This window comes from Heteronotia binoei, chromosome 7, assembly GCF_032191835.1.
Source record: "Heteronotia binoei isolate CCM8104 ecotype False Entrance Well chromosome 7, APGP_CSIRO_Hbin_v1, whole genome shotgun sequence".
In the NCBI taxonomy this organism is placed as follows: Eukaryota; Metazoa; Chordata; class Lepidosauria; order Squamata; family Gekkonidae; genus Heteronotia; species Heteronotia binoei.
Genome location: NC_083229.1, coordinates 659,217 through 677,127, shown reverse-complemented (window position 1 = coordinate 677,127; position 17,911 = coordinate 659,217). Strand labels below are relative to the sequence as shown.

At 54.5% G+C, this 17,911-nt stretch overlaps 1 protein-coding gene across 9 annotated transcripts in view; it reads left to right on the top strand.

Moving 5' to 3' along the window:
* The window catches only part of PLEC (plectin), a 95,962-nt gene that overhangs the window by 21,891 nt on the left and 56,160 nt on the right, over nucleotides 1-17,911 (top strand). For 3 of the 9 annotated variants that reach the window (XM_060243134.1, XM_060243133.1, XM_060243132.1), the window contains exon 1: nucleotides 5,317-5,393. The exons of the other annotated variants lie outside the window; for them this stretch is intronic. In XM_060243134.1, coding sequence (XP_060099117.1) covers nucleotides 5,348-5,393 — 46 coding nt within the window. In that variant the 5' untranslated portion in view covers nucleotides 5,317-5,347. Of the gene's footprint in view, nucleotides 1-5,316; nucleotides 5,394-17,911 lie in introns of those variants that run through there. 9 annotated transcript variants of the gene reach the window in all.

Genomic DNA, 17,911 nt, shown 5'->3' with positions numbered 1-17,911 from the left:
CCAGTCCTGTCGCCTTGCTCAAGGGACGCCCGTCCTGTTGACTGGACCGACTCACTGTGGGTCACCTGCCTGGAGCCACAGTGAGGAGCGGGACTGTAAAGAGCGTGAGCAAAGTAAAAGCAGCTCTGCTAGCGACGGATCTCATCCTCTGGTTGAAGGGACACTGGCAGATTCCACCAAAGGAGCGCATCGGCAAAATGCGTAGGGAATGTTTAGCTGAGTCATAGGATAGATATTTTTTTGCTTCACTTGCGTTATTCTTCACTCTCGGTGACTGATGCAGCTGAACAATGGACATGGTGTGGGGGGGGGGGGGGGGAAGCTCAGCAGCCCCTCCAGCGAAGCCTGGGCCACCCGATGGTGAGAGGCAGGGGACTTTCCTAGCTGCTCTCTCTGACCAGGGCCTACTTAGGAGAGTAGAGGCAGGGAGACACCCCCCAATTCTTATCGGTGTGGCATTATGCAGGAGTGTGGGAAGGGCTTACTGCACATGCTCAGAGGCATCAGTTGTAGGGCTGAGTCCTGGCAAAGGAAGAGCCCCCCCTGCTTGACTCTCATCCTTTGGGGTCACGGAATCTGGCTTTGGAGGCTTCGTCATGAGCTGGGTCATGGGGCCAAGTAGGCCAGCCTGGATCTTGCCTTCCTGGGAGGTTGGGGCATTGGCACGTGGGGAGGAATAGGTCCATTAGAGGCTGTGAGCCATGGGGATGGAAGGGAACCCTCCACATTCTGAGGTGGCAAACTTCTCAATATCAGCATCAGGGGAAGCCCTCTGGCCTCTGTACCCTTTGTGTTTGGCTCTTCTGGGCTACCATAGAATCATAGAGTGGGAGGGACCTCTACGGTCATCTAGCCCAACCCCCTGCACAATGCAGGAAACTCACAAATATCTCTTCCCCCCACAAACACCCAGTGACCCCTGCAGGCTCCATACCCAGAAGATTGCAAAAAACCTTCAGGGTCCCTGGCCAAGCTGGCCTGGAGAAAATTGCTTCCTGACCTCCCCCAAATTGCTTCCTGACCCCCAAAGTGGCAATCAGCATTCCCTTGGGAGTGTCAGAAAGGGCCACGAGAACTAAGCACTGATGCAGCCCTTCCTGCCCTCCTTCTCACGATCTGCCTAAATTCACAGAATCAGCCTTGTGGTCAGATGGCCCTCTAGCCTCTGCTTCAAAACCTCCAAGGAGCCCACCACCTCTTGAGGAAGCCTCTGCCAGGAAGTTCTTCCCTAAAGTTTAGCTAAAAACTCTTCTGATTTAATTTCAACCTGTTGGTTCTGGTCTGACCTTCTGGGGCTACAGAAAACAACTCTGTGCAATCCTCTAGAGATGACAGCCCTTCAAGTACTTGAAGATGGTGATATCACCTCTCCGTTGTCTCCTCTCCAGGCTAAATATACCCAACTCCATCAACCTTTCTTCATTTATTTATTTTATTTATTTATTACTTTCAATTTATATCCCGCCCTCTTCGCAAGCGGACTCAGGGCGGCTTACAACATCATAAAATACAATCCAATAAAACATATAAAACCATAATTTACTTATATCAGTTTTAAACCATTCTATGGCGCTGTTTCAGTACAGTATAGGCGGTATTGAATTCTCGACTGTGATCGCCAGCATTCTATAAGATGTCCGGAGGCAGCCCTTTTTCAGTCAAACCGCAAAAGCCTGTTTAAACAGTTCGGTCTTACAGGCCCTGCGGAACGCAGACAAATCCCGCAGAGCCCTTATGGCTTCTGGAAGAGTGTTCCAAAGTTCTGGTGCTGCCACCGAAAAAGCCCTGGATCTCGTCACACACAGCCTGGCTTCTTTTGGGCCAGGGGCGGACAACAGATTTTTTGTCCCTGATCGCAGTGCTCTCTGGGGGATAGATGGGGAAAGGCGGTCCCGTAGATAGGCAGGTCCCTGACCATAAAGGGCTTTGAAGGTTAATACCAACACCTTGAAGCAAACTCAGAACACAACAGGCAACCAGTGCAGCTCCCTCAGCACTGGCTGAATGTGCTCCCATCGCGGCATCCCCATTAACAGCCGTGCCGCAGCATTCTGCACTAGTTGTAGTCTCTGGGTTAGCATCGAGGGTAGCCCCATGTAGAGAGCATTACAGTGATCTATTCTTGAGGTGACCGTAGCATGGATTACCGTCGCTAAGTCGTTGCGCTCCAGGTAAGGGGCCAGCTGCCGCGCCTGCCGAAGATGAAAAAAGGCAGATCTAACAGTGGCTGCTACCTGGGCCTCCATTGTAAGGGAGGACTCAAGAAGCATGCCTAAGCTCTTGACCTTAGGGGCCGGTATTAGTGGTACCACGTCAAGGGCCAGCAGCTGGATCTCTCCCCCCGGACCGCCTCGACCCAGGTAGAGAACCTCCGTCTTCGTCGGATTCAATTTCAGCCAACTGAGCCAAGAAGCCACAGCTTGTAGCGCCAGGTCTAGATTTTCCAGGGTACAGTCAGACTGGCCACCCATCAATAGATAGAGCTGGGTGTCATCCGCATATTGATGGCAACCCAGTCTGTACCTCCTGACAATCTGGGCAAGGGGGCGCATATAGATATTAAATAGCATCGGGGATAGGACTGCTCCCTGTGGCACCCCAAAACTAAGAGAGTGCCTCTGGGATGCTTTCTCCCCTATCATCACCCTTTGTCCCCGATCTTGGAGAAAGGAGGTCAGCCACTGTAAGGCCAACGCCATGCTGGTAGTTATTAGGAAGGGAATTGAAAACAAATCAGCCAGTATCATAATGCCCCTGTATAAATCGATGGTGCGGTCTCATTTGGAGTACTGTGTGCAGTTCTGGTCGCTGCACCTCAAAAAGGATATTATAGCATTGGAGAAAGTCCAGAAAAGGGCAACTAGAATGATTAAAGGGCTGGAACACTTTCCCAATGAAGAAAGGTTGAAACGCTTGGGACTCTTTAGCTCGGAGAAACGTTGACTGCGGGGTGACATGATAGAGGTTTACAAGATAATGCATGGGATGGAGAAAGTAGAGAAAGAAGTACTTTTCTCCCTTTCTCACAATACAAGAACTCGTGGGCATTCAATGAAATTGCTGAGCAGACAGGTTAAAACGGATAAAAGGAAGTACTTCTTCACCCAAAGGGTGATTAACATGTGGAATTCACTGCCACAGGAGGTGGTGGCGGCCACAAGCATAGCCACCTTCAAGAGGGGTTTAGATAAAAATATGGAGCAGAGGTCCATCAGTGGCTATTAGCCACATATATAAAAAAAAAATTTTTGCCACTGTGTGACACAGAGTGTTGGACTGGATGGGCCGTTGGCCTGATCCAACATGGCTTCTCTTATGTTCCAGACCCCTCACCATCTTTGTTGCCCTCCTCTAGACACATTCCAGCTTGTCTATATCCGTCTTAAACTGTGGTGGCCAAAAGTGAACACGATCCTCTGTGAGGTCTTACCAGAGCAGAGTAAAGCGATCTGGACATTATAGTGCTGTTGATACAGCCCAAAATTGTATTTGCCGTTTTAGCCACCACATCACACTGTTGACTCATGTTCAGTGTATGGTCCACTAAGACCCCTAGGTCCTTTTTGCACATACTACTGTCCAGACAAGTCTCCCCATTCTATAACTATGCATTGGATTTTCCTCCCAAAATGCAGAACTTTACATTTATCCCTGTTAAAATTGAGTTTATTTGTTTTAGGCCAATTTCCTGGCCTGCTAAGATCATCCTGTATCCTGACTCTGTCTCTACTGTATTTGCAACCCCTGCCAATTTAGTATCATCTGCAAATTTAATAAGCATTCATCCACATCATTTATGAAGATGTTGAACAAAGGCCCCAGGACAGATCCTTGAGGCACTCCACTTGTCACTCCAAGAGGAAGAGGAACCATTCACAAGCACTCTTTGGGCGCAATCTGTCAACCAGTTGCATTTCCACCTAATGGTAACAGGATCCAAAGCACATTTTACCAACTTGTCAACAAGGATAGTGTGTGGAACCTTATCAAAAGTGAAATCCTTAGTGAAATGTTTACAGCATTCCCCTGATCCAGCAAGGTAGCCACTTTCTTCAGAAAAAGAGATCAGGTTAGTCTGACATGACTTGTTCTTGAGAAACCCATGCTGGCTCTTAGTAATCATAGCTGTCCATTCTAAATGCTCAAGGACTGAGTGTTTGATGACTGGATGTCCAGAATTAAACTTTGTTGGTCTTTCAGGTGCCTGGCTGAATTCTAACTTTGTTCTGCTGCTTCAGAACATGGCAGTGCCCACCTGAATCTACCTAACATCCATAATGGGTGAGGAGTCCCTGGTGCTCCTGGTGAGCGCCTCGGGTGATTCGGGTATCCCAAGTCTCAGTTTAACACTGGGGTGGAGAGAAGGGGTCAGCATTGGGCATCCTAGCTTAGGGGCTCCAGGGAACAGGCAGGTGGAGTGGAAGGAGTATCTGCAGATTTGTTTTCTGCACAGCAGAGAAGCAGGTTGCACAACTGAGCTTTCCACAGTTGTCTTTTGCTGCCTTTGTCAGTGCAGGGAACACCTGAAGCCCTGCAAGCTGGCCTTGCCCAGGGGGGCGGGCAGGCAGGACTAGTGGCTGGGCACTGCCCCTGCCAGTTGTGTGGCCTGCTGGGGCAGAGCTCTGGTGGCAGAGGCAATGTGGTAGTGGCAGAGGAGGAGGGGCATGGTGGAACATGCTGCGGGGGGAGCTGTTGTGAAGATGAAGAGATGCGGGGGGGGGGGGGCAGGAGCCTTGAGCTGCTAGCAGAGCCAACCCAACCGCCATGAGCAGCTGGCCAAGCCAAGCGCGGGACACCCTGAGTGGGGTGGCCTGATTTATGGCTGCGCAGGGCTGCAGGGGCTGATTCTGGGACGCAGGCTGGCCTGTTAGTGGTGGGGCATCCTGCAGGGGCGGAGGGCGGGCGAGAGCAGGGTGGTCCGGCCGTGGGGCTTTCCTTTGCATGGGCTTGGTTGGCCTGGGCAGAGGCAGAAGTGAGGAGGCCGGAGGGGACCTGAACCCAGGATGGTGCTGACCCCCCCGCAGTGCGACAGGGCGTGGGTTTGTTGGTTCTGTGCTGCTTGTTTCTTTCCCAAGCCTTGCGGGATTTTGCAGGAGCCGGTGGTAGCGCTAGGAGGGGCAGGGGGGAGTTAACTCCGAGAGCGGCTCCCCTCCCCTCCCCTCCCCCGAGGCGGCGCTGCTGCAAGGGCGCTTTCCCTCCGGGCAGGTGGAGGTTGGCCGGGCGCCGCGGTGCTCCCCTCCCGGGGGCGGGGCTTGTGGCGGGGGCGGGGCGGGCGCCGCAGGGGCGGGGCCGGGGCTGGGGTGGGCTGGCGGGAGGGAGGGCGCTGCCCCGCGGAGCCTGCCCGGCCATGGACTCGGCGCGCTCCATCCAGCACGAGATCAGCTCGCTCAAAGGTAGGCCTCCGGGCGTGGGGGGCCCCTCTCCCTCTCCCTCGGCCAGGGAGCGCAGCGGCTCCGCAGTGCAGCGCGGCCAATGCAGTGCAGTGGCGGGGGGGGGGGGGGGAGGTCGGGCCAGGGCCTCTGCAGGAGCCGCGTCGATGTGTGGGCCTCTCTCCCCCCCCCACCATCGAGGAGGAGGACTGAGCCTGCCCCACAGAGGTGCGGAGGGCGGGGGAGACCGGCCGCCCCCAGAAGCTGCGCGGAGCCTCCCCGCCCTGCGGCAGTCTACCTTTGCGGCCCGGAGGTGTCCCCCCAGGCTCGGCCCCGGCAGCCCCTTCCCGGAGCGGGGGGGGGGCAGTTGGGCAGGCGCTGCTCCCCCCCCCCCCCGTGGCCTCTGGGGTGCCGAGTGCTGGGGGGGGGCAGGGGCCTGGGCGGTGTGGTGTGGGGGACGGGGCCCCTCTGTGGCAGGAGGCGGTGGGAAGAGCTCCTGGCCTGCCTGGAGAAGGGGGGGGCTGCCCTGCCTGCATGCGGCACTGGGTCGCCTTGGAGCCTGCGGGGAGGCTGCCCAGCAGATGGGAGGGAGAGCGAGCGGGCTCTTGGCCAACCAGGCTTCCTTGGGGAGGGGGGGGGCTTTGTGCCATCCTGGCTGATTTACCGTGGGAAGGAGTTCCGCCTGGCCTGGCTCATAATCTGGCCTCTGCCCCCTCCTCCCCCCCCCCCCTTGGCACTGGCTGCCTCCCCTCCGAAACAGCCTCTCTTTGTTCCTGGCTCTGTGCAAATCCCTGGCCAGCCTCCCCCCCCCCCCCCCCACAAAAGGGGAAAGGGGAGGTCAGAACATCTGCCCACTTCTCCTCCTGCTGCTGCTGAAGAGCAATCCATACTCAAGGCAGCTGGGGCCAAATGGTCCAGGAAGGTCACTCCTCCTCCCCCCCCCCCAGGTGCCTCCTGGCATTTTCAGTTAAGGAGCCTCTCCTTATGGTGTTTTCAGGAGTTGGGGGGGGGGAGCCAGGGAGGGCCGTGATTCAGGCCAAGGAATGTCTGGGGGAGGGAAGGAGACACCCCCTTGCCTCGCCTGCCTCTTCCAGAGCTGTTTTCCTGTTGAATTTCTCTCTTTGAAATGTTTCTTTCTGGTGTTCCAGCAAAGCTCCAGGCAGCTAACAATGGGGATTAAGAGCCCAGAGCAAAAACCCCTAATAAAAACCATTCAGGATCATACCCACAAAATACCAAACTCAGCCGGAAAGGCACTTGCCTGTGTTTGCCCAAACCAACAACTGACATTCCAGCACCATTGCAACAGGCTCTCCTGCCAAGCTCTCCCCAGCCCAGGAGCCTTTCCAGAGAGAAAGCGAAGGAAGCCGATGGAGAGAGGCCAGGCCCAAGAAGAATGGGGCAGGAGCAGGGAGAGGCCTTTGGGGAGTGGCCCCACGGAGATAAAGTGGGGTGGTTTCAATAAACAAAGCCATATAGCTGTGGGTGAGCATCAGGGCAGGCCGCCCCGCCTCCTCCTGGGTTCTGAAGGGCTTTCGCATGAACACCCCTGAAGCTGCCTTCGGCTGAACCAGATCACCTCCTTCCCCCTGCTCAGACTGGCAGCAGCTCTCCAGGGTCTCAGGCAGCCTTCCCTCTAAACTGGGTTAGTGTGAGCTGGCTCACAGGTTTGTAGCCTTTGGCTCACACCTTTTTGCTTTAGCCCAGGGGAAATGACCCCAGAGCAAACTAATCTATGCAGGAGCTCGCAAAGTAGAATTTTTGCTTACAAGACTCCCCAGCGTAGAGGCAGAGGTCTGTCACGCCTCCTCTTGCCTGGTGCTTTTTAGCTGGAGATGCTGCAGCCCCTCCCCAAAAGCTCACCCGAGAGGGGTCCCCGGTCCACGAGCCCCGCCTTAGAAGGCCAAGATGAGAACCGGAAGTGTGGCGGCTATTTGGGTCTCTTGTGATATGGTCCTATTGACCCAGGCCAGGGAGCAACTGGGCAGTGACATTTTGTACCAGCTGACCCGTGGACATTGTTTGCAAGGGCTGCCCCCACAGAATGCATTGCAGTAGTCCAGATGGAAGTGACAGTGGAATTGGCCAGCAGGACCGGATCTACATGTTTTTTGAGGGGGGGGCAAAATTTAAAAATGGGTCCCTTTTATGGGCCCATAGAATAGAATGGACTCCAGACCCAATTTGGCCCCCCCTCGGTGGTGCCTGAGGCAAGCCTCCCCCCCCCCGGCCCTGTTGGTCAGTGTGGCTAGAGTGGCAGAGGCTATAAAGGAAGGTGGCTTGTGGGGGGCTGTGCAGGTGGAGGAGGCCAGCCGGGGAGCTTTGCAACCCCCTCCCTGGTTGGTGGCCCCAAGGGGTTCCTGGGCTCCAGTCTCTTGCTGATCTGGGGCGGGGGTGCCCAGCCCTCCTTTCAGAATGTTTAGGCAAGGTTGTGGGCCTCACCCCAGAGTGGCGGTCTTGGCCAACTACGGAACGGCTGCTGGGGGTGGGGGATCTGCCTGTTCCTCACTGGGCAGCCCCAAAGAGGGTTGTTTCCAAAGCTTGGTGGAGGCCGAGGAAAGGCAGGTTGGCCTCTGCTTTGGGAGAGGAAGAGCTGGGCAGCAGGAGATGCTGTGGCGGGTGCCTGGTGTCCACCAGGTGTGTGGGGGGGTCACTGGTCTGGAAGCTGCAGCCCCCCCCCCCCGCCTGGGGTGCTCGTGGGCCAGCTGTGCCCCCTCGGCTGAAGCCGCCTCGCAGGGCTGCCGTGAAGGGAGACCCTCTGCCTTGTCCTGCTGCTTGGAATAAAAATGTGCAGGGCGGTTTTTGGGAGGCAGGCTGTGGATGGGTCCATCACCCCTCTTGCCTGGGCGGCTGGCACCCCCCGCTCTCCGAGGATGAGGCTCCGGGCTGCTTCTCTGCAGAGCAGCTTGACTGGCAGGTCTTTGGCCAAGGCTCCCTTAGGCTGGCTGGTGTGGAAGAGCCAGCAGAGCAGCAAAAGGCCCACGGAGAGAGGGTGGCTGGGCCTCCCAAACCGCTTGGCAGTGCCCATGCCCCTCTTGCCTCAGGCGGGGTGCCCGTTCCCTGGCAGGCAGGGCTGGCGCAGACGGAGGCAGAGAGGCGGGCGCCTGTTGGTCACTGCTGCCGCCACTGCCATGCTGACTCTGGGCTTTTTGGTGGCTGCCGCAGTCCTTTGCAAGGGAGAGAAAGGCGGTGCTCTTTCCACAGGCGGGGTGGGGGGGAGGTTTCTGGACTGCTGCTCAGGAGAACCTTTTGTCTCCCAGAGTGAAGGGGAGAGCCTCTGCTAGCAGCTGGGGGGAGGGGTGGGTGGGTTCCAGTGTGCCCTCCAGGTTGCTGGGGGTGGGAAGAATGCAGGAATTCCCTGAAGGTCCCTGTCTGTCGAGGCCATGAGCAGAAGCTGCAGAGGAGGCCAGTCAGAGCCCGGGCTGGCTGGGAAGGGAAGGGACGGGACTCTCCTCCTCCCAGAGCGGAAGCCTGCTGGGAGCCCCTGCTTGCTCCTGGAGAGGGGGCCAGGAAGCCGCTGCTCAACACCAGGCCAAGAGTTTTTTTTTGGGGGGGGGCGCTTGTGCAGTGCTGTTTCCTCCAAGCTGGCCAGTCTCCCCCCCACCCCCACCCCTGGGCACCTGGCAGCCCATCTCAGCAAAGGAGATGCTAATGAAGACTGAGTGGAAACACTCAGTTTTAGCCAGGAAAAGATGATGTAGAATGCCTCCCGCCCTGCCTGTCGCACTCCTGTCCTGAGTGGCTGCTGGTTGAAGGGGCTCAGGGGGAGGGGCTACCCGGACGGCTGGTCCCTGTCCCTGAGGCTAGCAAGAAGCAGAGGGGGGGTGTGGTGGGGTATTAGTTGCCAAGGTCTGACCCCCGGGTGCCTTTCTGGGTCAGGAGCTCCAGCCCAGGACTCGAGAGAAATGAAAGGGAATAAGCTTCTTAAGCGAGAAAAGAAGTTTATTGAATTAACAGGAAAGGGACCACATTAAACTGGGCACTTTAAAATACATGCCCAGGGGAAGGATGAGCACAGGCGAACCCTCTTCCTTAACAGACTCCCCACCATCGAGGGCAGAAATCAAAGGAGGGAACGGGCAGCTCTGGGGAGGGGGAACGGGCAAGGCTGGCAGGGGGGCAGCAGGTCCCTGGAATGAAGGGGAGGGGAAAGAGTGCGGGCCTTGGAATGTGGCAGTGCTTCGAAGTCCATCTCTCCGGAGATGAGCTCATTTGAAGTGGGGGTTTTGTGCATAAGTAGCAGCCCCGTGGCACAGAGGGGTAAAGCAGCAGGACTGCAGTAGTCTGAACTCTCTGCTCACAACCTGAGTTCGATTTCGGCGGAAGCTGGATTCAGGTAGCCAGCCCAGGGTTGACTGAGCCTTCCATCCTACCGAGGTGGGTAAAATGAGTGCCCAGCTTGCTGGGGGGAAAGTGTAGGTGACTGGGGAAGGCAATAGCAAACCACCCTGTAAAAAAGTCTGCCGTGGAAACGTCACCCCAGAGTCGGAAGCGACTGGTGCTTGCGCAGGGCCCTTTCCTTTTCCTTCCTTTCGTGCATATTGTAGAGGGGAGTTTTCTTCTTTTGAATAGGAGGTTAGATAGATAGGCGAGCGGGTTCAGTGGCCGAGAACTTTACCTAACCTAGTGGGGGAGGCGATCCTCTTACGCAGCCTTTCAGAGAAGGAATACATAGCTGAGAGTGGCCCATTGAACGCTGCTGTGGTTATTTGGGTTATTGGTTTAGTTTCAATTGTCAGGAGACTCCTTGGCCCTTGGGGGAGAATGGCCTTCTGGTCGGGCTTTTTGCGGAATGGATGGGGAGGGGGGCTGTCTTCACAGCCCCTTCAAGGCTGCAGAGTGACCTGCCGTCATTTTGCATCCGTTTGTGTGGGGAATATTCGTTTAAATTAGAAGCCAGGAATTTGCATCAAGGAGTCAAAGAACATTGCTTATCAAAAGAAACAAAGTTTACTAGCAAAAAGTATCAGGAAAAGGTACTTGGGAGTAAAAGAAATAAACCTTTGCTTTCTACGTCCTGCCTGCTGCATGGCTACTTTTACAACTCTTTGTTTAGCTGCTTCTCCTAGCCAGAGAGCATTGAGGCAGCAAGACGGGCAATTCAGTTTGCATATAACATCAAAGCCTCTCACACACAAGGTGCCAACTGGCCAAGACAGTGTTTAGAAGAGGCAGTTCCTTATTGGGTTTAAGCTACAAGACGTCACATCCGTCTTTTCAGGTAAACAACAACAGTTAACTCTATAACGTCTGAAATGTGCATAGCTTGCTTTCCAACAGTTTGATACAGATTCCATCTTTCCTTGCTGAGATGGGCACACGTGCAGATATCAAAGATGGCCGTGCCCTCTGATTCCCCTAGGCAGGGGGACAGCTGAGGTCTCTGTGCTCTGCAGCTGGACGACACTGAAGGGAAGAGGCCTCGCCTTCTCATTCTATGCCTGCCAGAGCATCCCTCCTCCGTGGGGGTGGGGGTGTCCCGCCTTCCCCCCTTGGCCTTGCCATCAGACGCTTCCCTGCTCACCCTTGCAGGGCTGGGCAGCCCCCCCCCCGCCTCATCTGCTTGACAAACCTGTTCTGGGCCATGTTGGGGTGCTCCCCAAAGGGGGAGGGGACCCCAAACCCCAGTCAGTGCCGTGTGGAGGTGGAGTGGGCAGCCTCTTCTCCATCAGTCTGCCTCACCCCTTTTCACCCTGACCTCTGGCAGCAGACTGCAGGCTTAAATGCCTCGTGGAATAGAGAAGCGCGTCTTTTTGTCACTTCTGAATCTACTGCCCGTCCATGTCATCAGGTGCCACTGAGGTGTGGTGTTTTGGGAGAGGGAGGAAAAGCTCTCTGGGTCCACTTTCTCCACTCCGTGTGATGTTTTATAAGCCTCTGTCTCTTGCCGCCTTTGCCATCTTTTTATAGACTCCAGCCTTTCCTCCCGGGGAAGGTGCTCCGACCACCTTATTTGTCTTGATTGCCCTCCTGCCCCAGCTCTGCGAGGCCTTTCTTGGGATGCAAAAGTAAATGCAGCATTCCAAATGAGGCCACGTGATATAAGGGGCCACTCACCACCAGGCAGTCTTGGTTTCGTCCACCCTGAATAACTTGGTCTCATCCACAACTGTGGCCCTTGGACTGCCCACCAGCCCCAAGTGCAGATCAGGTCGCAGTGGTGCCAGGTGTTGCCGTGCCCTTGCCTGTGGGTGAGGCAGTTCCTGGGGCTGGATCTCACCAGGACATCCGAAGAGGCCTCCTGTCACACTGTGGCCAGGCAGCTCCTCTTTGGGGCCTCTGCTGCTATGTTATGTTTACTTGATGTACGAGGAGTAAGGGCTCTAGAAGAAGGCTCTGGGCAAGTGCCCGCCACCCTTGCTGTCTTCCCACCCACTCAAGTGAAGGCATTAACTTCCTCCCCACGTCAGGGGGAGCTTATCTCTGCTAGTTGTAAATCTGAGTGATCTCCAGTGGTTCCCTAGGAGGAAATAGCATTTTACCTGTCTGAGGTCCCACCCCTCCTCAAACCCCTCCCTCCAGGCCCCACTCCTTAAATATCCAGGAGTTTCCTAACCTGGAGTTGGCAACCCTATTTCCTTCCCTTTATCTGCCCCTCTGACTTCAGCTTTCCATCTCCTTCCCCCTCCGTGCAGCCTCTTCAAAGGCTGTCTTTCTCCACAGGGGGGGCGGGACCAAAGCAGCTTGTGTCATTCTCTTCTGGAAGTCTGTGACTGGTCCAAAATCACTCAGTCAGCTTCCACAGCAAGGACCTGGGTCCGGCAGACCCCACTCTGAAGCCCTCTTCAAACCCCACCACGGAATCTCCAGGAATTTCCCACCAACCTGGAACTGGCAGCCGTAGTCAGGAGTGGGCCCCGTGAGTTCTTCCTCAGAGGCCTGCAGTGAGACCTTTCAGACCAGCAGTCTCTCTCTCTGACAGACCCTTTAATGGGAGGAGTTGTCAGCCATTACATCAGTTTGCAGCATTCCCCTCTCCCCTTTGATCTGAACAACAACCCTGTGAGGCAGGCTAGGCCGGTTCGAAATCATCCAGTCAGCTTCTACAGCCCTCACCTGGAGATTGGCAAAATGGGTTCCCGAGGAGGAAAGTGATAGGAATTTTTGACCAACATGGAAAGGTATCACTAGAGGTCTCCGGGCGAGTGCCCCACAGCCTTCCCTCCCACCCACCCAAGGGGAGCTGATCTCTGCCATCTGCAGAGCAGCTGTAACGCTGAGTAATCCCCAGCCCTCCCCTGGAGACTGGCAACAGCACTTCCCCAGGAGGAAAGGCGTGAGAGTCCATTCTGTCCTGTGAGCCCACTGCAGCCTAGTTGGAAGAGAAAGAGTGAGGCGTATTGGCAGGTGGAAGGGGCCCCTCCCTGCGGAACATTCCTTTTGTATCACTTGCAGAGCCCTCCCTCCCTCCCTCCTGTTTGGACTCATGAACACAGGCCTGTAGCTGCAGCGGGGGTGGGGCTGGGGGGCCAGGCAGCACAAATCTTCCCCGTTTTCCTTTTCCAGCCCCTCCGCCATCACTTGCTACGATCGCTTTCGTGCCGCTGTGCCTGCTCTTGCACCACGGTGCTGGCTTACCCGCTCTTGCGCCACCCTTCTCGCTCTCGCACCACAGCACCACCTTGCCCACTCTCGTGCCGTTTTGCCCACTCTCACACCGCAGCGATGCCTTGCCCGTTCTTGCACCACGGTGGGGCCTTGCCCGCTATCCTGCCAGCCTATCCGCTCTCACACTGTGGCACCACCTTGCCTGCTTTCATGCTTTGTTGCCGCCTCGTCCACTGTCCTGCCAGCCTGCCCACTCTCATGCCGCTCTGCCCACTCCAACAGCACTGGCTTGCTTGCTCTCGTGCCACCACCTTGCCCACTCTCATGCCGCCTGGCTTCCTCTAACGCCATGATGCCACCTTGCACGCTGTCCTACCACCTTACCCACCCTTGTGTCGCCTTGCCCACTCTCAGATGGACTGTCCTGGCTCTGAGGAGAGACAGTAGTGATCAGTAAGCCCCCTCAAAGGTCAGTGGCCTTCTGTTGGGGTTCCTGCCTGACTGGGCTGGCAGTGGGTGGGGGAGAGCAGAATCAGCCAATGGCATGGCAGAGACAGTACAAGCCAATCCTGTGCAAGCCACATCCAATGAATGAAAATCCTCAGAATTGCCACCTGGGTTGGCCTTGATGATGATAGAGAGAAGTGGCTTCAGGTTTTCTCTAGGGCAGGATTGTGAAGATAAAATGGACCAGAGGGAAGGGGAAAGGAGGAGGAGCCTTGCACTTCACTCAGAGTCTCCGAGTAGCTTACTCTTTCCTTCAGGCTGAGAGAGCTCTGAGACAACTGTGGCTGGCCCAAGGTCTCACCAGCTGGTTCTCCCAGATTAGAGTCCGCCACTCTTAGCCACGACAGCAAGCTGGCTGTCAAATAAGAGAATGACGTGCCCCGTGGGGAGGAAGGGGTGGGGCATGACTGCTGGCAATGCAGAAGCAAACGTTGCCCTGGCCAGCCCCACCCTCTCTTTTGTTTTCTAAGCCTCGGAAATCCTGAAGACCCTCAGGCCTCCTCCCAGGGGAGGCATCCCAGCTTCTTGAGACCTTGGACTGCCCCCTCTCCCCCCCTGCCGTGGGGCTCTGCCGCTGCCCGGGCACTGTGTGGCTGCTCAGTTCTACCTGCCAGCTCCGGCATGGATTTGGCCTGGTTTTTGTCCCTGCAGGCAGAGTGGTTTCCAGAGGCCCGGTCTGTTCACAAAGCAGGGCGTCTGGTGTCTTTGGAGCCCTAGAGGAGGGAAGTGGGAGCAGGGCTGGATCTAGGGGGGGCAGAGGGGGGTGTTTGCTCCGGGCACCAACAGAGGGGGGGGCGCCAAATTGGGTATGGAGTCCATTGTATTCTATGGGACCATAAGATAGAATGGCCCATAAGGGAGCGCCGTTTTTTAATTTTGCCCCCCCCCCTCAAAAAACACGTAGATCTGGTCCTGGGTGACAGGGCTGCCTCCAGTGCGGGAGAACTCTGCCCCCCCCACCCCCCGCTTTCCCTCCTGCCCTGGTAGTTGGTTGAGATGTCCAAACATTCTTGCCATGAGGGAGTTTCTCCTCATAGGCCACCAAAGTCCCCCCCCCCTCAGAAATGAACTCCGTAAAGATCCAGTCTCTCTGCTTGGAGCTACACCAGGCAAGCCTTGGCCTGGGACACTGGCTGCGTGAAGAGCACAATTGTGTGTGTCCCCCTCTCCCCCCAGCTTCTCTTTTTTCAGGATAAATTCACCCCAGTATTTTCTTCCAGACCCCTCCACCCAACCATTTGCGCTGTTGCACTCTGAACGGGGAGGGGTCTTGGCTCAGTGATAGAGCATCTGCTCAGCATGCAGAAGGTCCCAGGTTCAATCCCCAGCAACATCTCCAGCTAAAAAGGACCGGGCAGCAGCAAAGGATGCGAAAGACCTCTTCCTGAGACCCTGGCGAGCCCCACCAGTCCATCAACAGCTCTCTAGACGTGAGAAATGGTGAAAGAGACTCATTTAGGGAGTGGAGGGAGGGTCTTCTATAAGCAAATCACCAGTGCTTGTAGAGAAAGAGTTAGGAAAGCTAAAGCTCAGTATGAGCTGGGGATAGCAAGAAATGTTAAAAACAAAAAAAGGGGGGGGGTCTTTTTCTTATGTACAAAGTAAGAAAAAGAGCAAGGACATGGTAGGCCCATGTGGGGGTGGGACAGGAAACTGAAAGGGCAGAGCTGCTCAATTCCTACTTTCCCTCAGTCTTCGCTTGTGAGGAAAACTGTGCTCAATAAGGCAAAACAGAGGAAAGGAAAGGTCCCCTGTGCCAGCACCAGTCGTTTCCAACTCTGGGGTGACGTTGCTTTCACGATGTTTTCACGGCAGACTTTTGACGAGGTGGTTTGCCATTGCCTTCCCCAGTCATCTACGCTTTCCCACCAGCAAGCTGGGCACTCCTTTGACCGACCTCAGAGGGATGGAAGGCTGAGTCAACCTCATGCCAGCTACTTGAAAACCCAGCTACCACCGGGCATTGAACCAGCATATAAACACTAAGTCCTTGATGCCGGCTGAACTGCATCCAAAGATACTAAAAGAACTTGTGGATGTAATTTCTGAGCCTCTGGCCATTATTTTTGAGAATTCTTGGAGAACAGGTGGAGTGCCAGAAGATTGGAGGCAGGCAAATGTTGTCCCCATCTTCAAGAAGGGGGAAAAGGAGGATCCGGGTAACTACCAACCTGTCAGCTTCACGTCTACACCTGGAAATGTTTTAGAACAAATCATCAAACAGTCTGTCCTGGATAATTTAGAAAGGATGGCTGTGATTACTGACAGACAGCATGGGTTTCTCAAGAACAAGTTGTAAGAATGTAAGAGAAGCCCTGTTGGATCAGGCCAGTGGCCCCTCCAGTCCAACACTCTGTGTCACATAAGAACATAAGAGAAGCCATGTTGGATCAGGCCAATGGACCCTCCAGTCCAACACTCTGTGTCACATAAGCGCATAAGAGAAGCCATGTTGGATCAGGCCAGTAGCCCCTCCAGTCCAACACTCTGTGTCACAGAAGAACATAAGAGAAGCCCTGTTGGATCAGGCCAGTGGCCCCTCCAGTCCAACACTCTGTGTCACATAAGAACATAAGAGAAGCCTTGCTGGATCAGGTCAGTGGCCCCTCCAGTCCAACACTCTGTGTCACATAAGAACATAAGAGAAGCCATGTTGGATCAGGCCAATGGCCCATCCAGTCCAACACTCTGTGTCACAGAAGAACATAAGAGAAGCCCTGTTGGATCAGGCCAATGGCCCCTCCAGTCCAACACTCTGTGTCACATAAGAACATCTGAGAAGCCCTGTTGGATCAGGCCAATGGCCCATCCAGTCCAACACTCTGTGTCACATAAGAACATAAGAGAAGCCCTGTTGGATCAGGCCAATGGCCCATCCAGTCCAACACTCTGTGTCACATAAGAACATAAGAGAAGCCCTGTTGGATCAGGCCAATGGCCTCACCAGTCCAACACTCTGTGTCACATAAGAACATAAGAGAAGCCATGTTGGATCAGGCCAATGGCCCATCCTGTCCAACATTCTGTGTCACACAGTAGCCAAAAACCCCCAATGCCATCAGGAGGTGCACCAGTGGGGCTAGAAGCCCTCCCACTGTTGCCCCCCCAAGCGCCAAGAAGACATAGCATCACTGCCCCAGACAGAGAGTTCCAACAGTATGCTGTAGCTAATAGCCACTGATGGACCTCTGCTGCATGTTTATTCAATCCCCTCTCGAAGCTGGCTATGCTTGTAGCCGCCACCACCTCCTGTGACAGTGAATTCCATGTGTTAGTCACCCTTTGGGTGAAGAAGTACTTCCTTTTATCTGTTTAACCTAACTGCTCAGCAATTTCATTGAGTGCCCACGAGTTCTTGTATTGTAAGAAAGGGAGAAAAGTACTTCTTTCTCTACCTTCTTTATCCCATTTATCATCTTGTCAACCTCTGTCATGTCACCCCTCAGCTGTTTCTCCAAGCTAAAGAGCCCCAAGCATTTTAACTTTTCCTCCAACTCTTTAATCATTCTAGTTGTCATTTTCTGGACTTTCTCCAATGCTATATCTTTTTCGAGGTGCAGTGACCAGAATTGTACACAGTACTCCCAGTGAGGTCACACCATCAATTTATACAGGGGCTTTATGATACTGGCTGATTTGTTTTCAAATCCCTCCCTAATAATTCCCAACATAGAGTTGGCCTTTTTTATTGCAATTGCACACTGTCCCGACATTTTCAGAGAGTTATCTACCACGACCACAAGATCTCTCTCTTGGTCAGTCTCTGCCAGTCATGTCAGACTAACCTGATCTCTTTTTTTGAGAAAGTTCCTACCTTGCTGGATCAGGGCAATGCTGTAGTCATAGTTTATCTTGATTTCAGTAAGGCATGTGAAAGGCTATGCATACTATCCTTGTTGACAAGTTGGTTAAATGTGGTTTGGGTCCTGCAACTGGTTGACGGATCACACCAAAAGACTGCATATGCACAAATGCAATGTTCTGCATTTAGGTAAGAAAAGTCAAAGGCATAATTATAGGATGTGGGAGTCTTGGCAGTAGTCTGTGTGAAAAGGATCTGAGAGTCTTAGTGGACCGTGTACTGAAGATGAGTCAGCAGTGTGATACGATAGCTTCAAACGCGATTTTGGGCTGTATCATTAGAAATATAGCGTCCAGATCCCACAAGGTGATGGTATCACTTTATTCTGCTCTGGTAAGACCTCACCTGGAGTATTGTGTTTGGTTTTGGGCACCACATTTAAGAAGAATATAGACAAGCTGGAAAGTGTCCAGAGGAGGGCAATGGAGACCATGTCCTATGAGGAAAGGTTGAAGGAGCTGGGGATGTTTAGCCTGGAGAGGAGGCGGCTGAGAGGTGATATGATCGTCATCTTCAAGTACCTGAAGGACTGTCCTATAGAGGATGGTGTGGAATTGTTTTCTGTTGTCCCAGAAAGATGGACCAGAACTAACAGGATGAAATGAAATAAAGCAGTTTCCAGCTA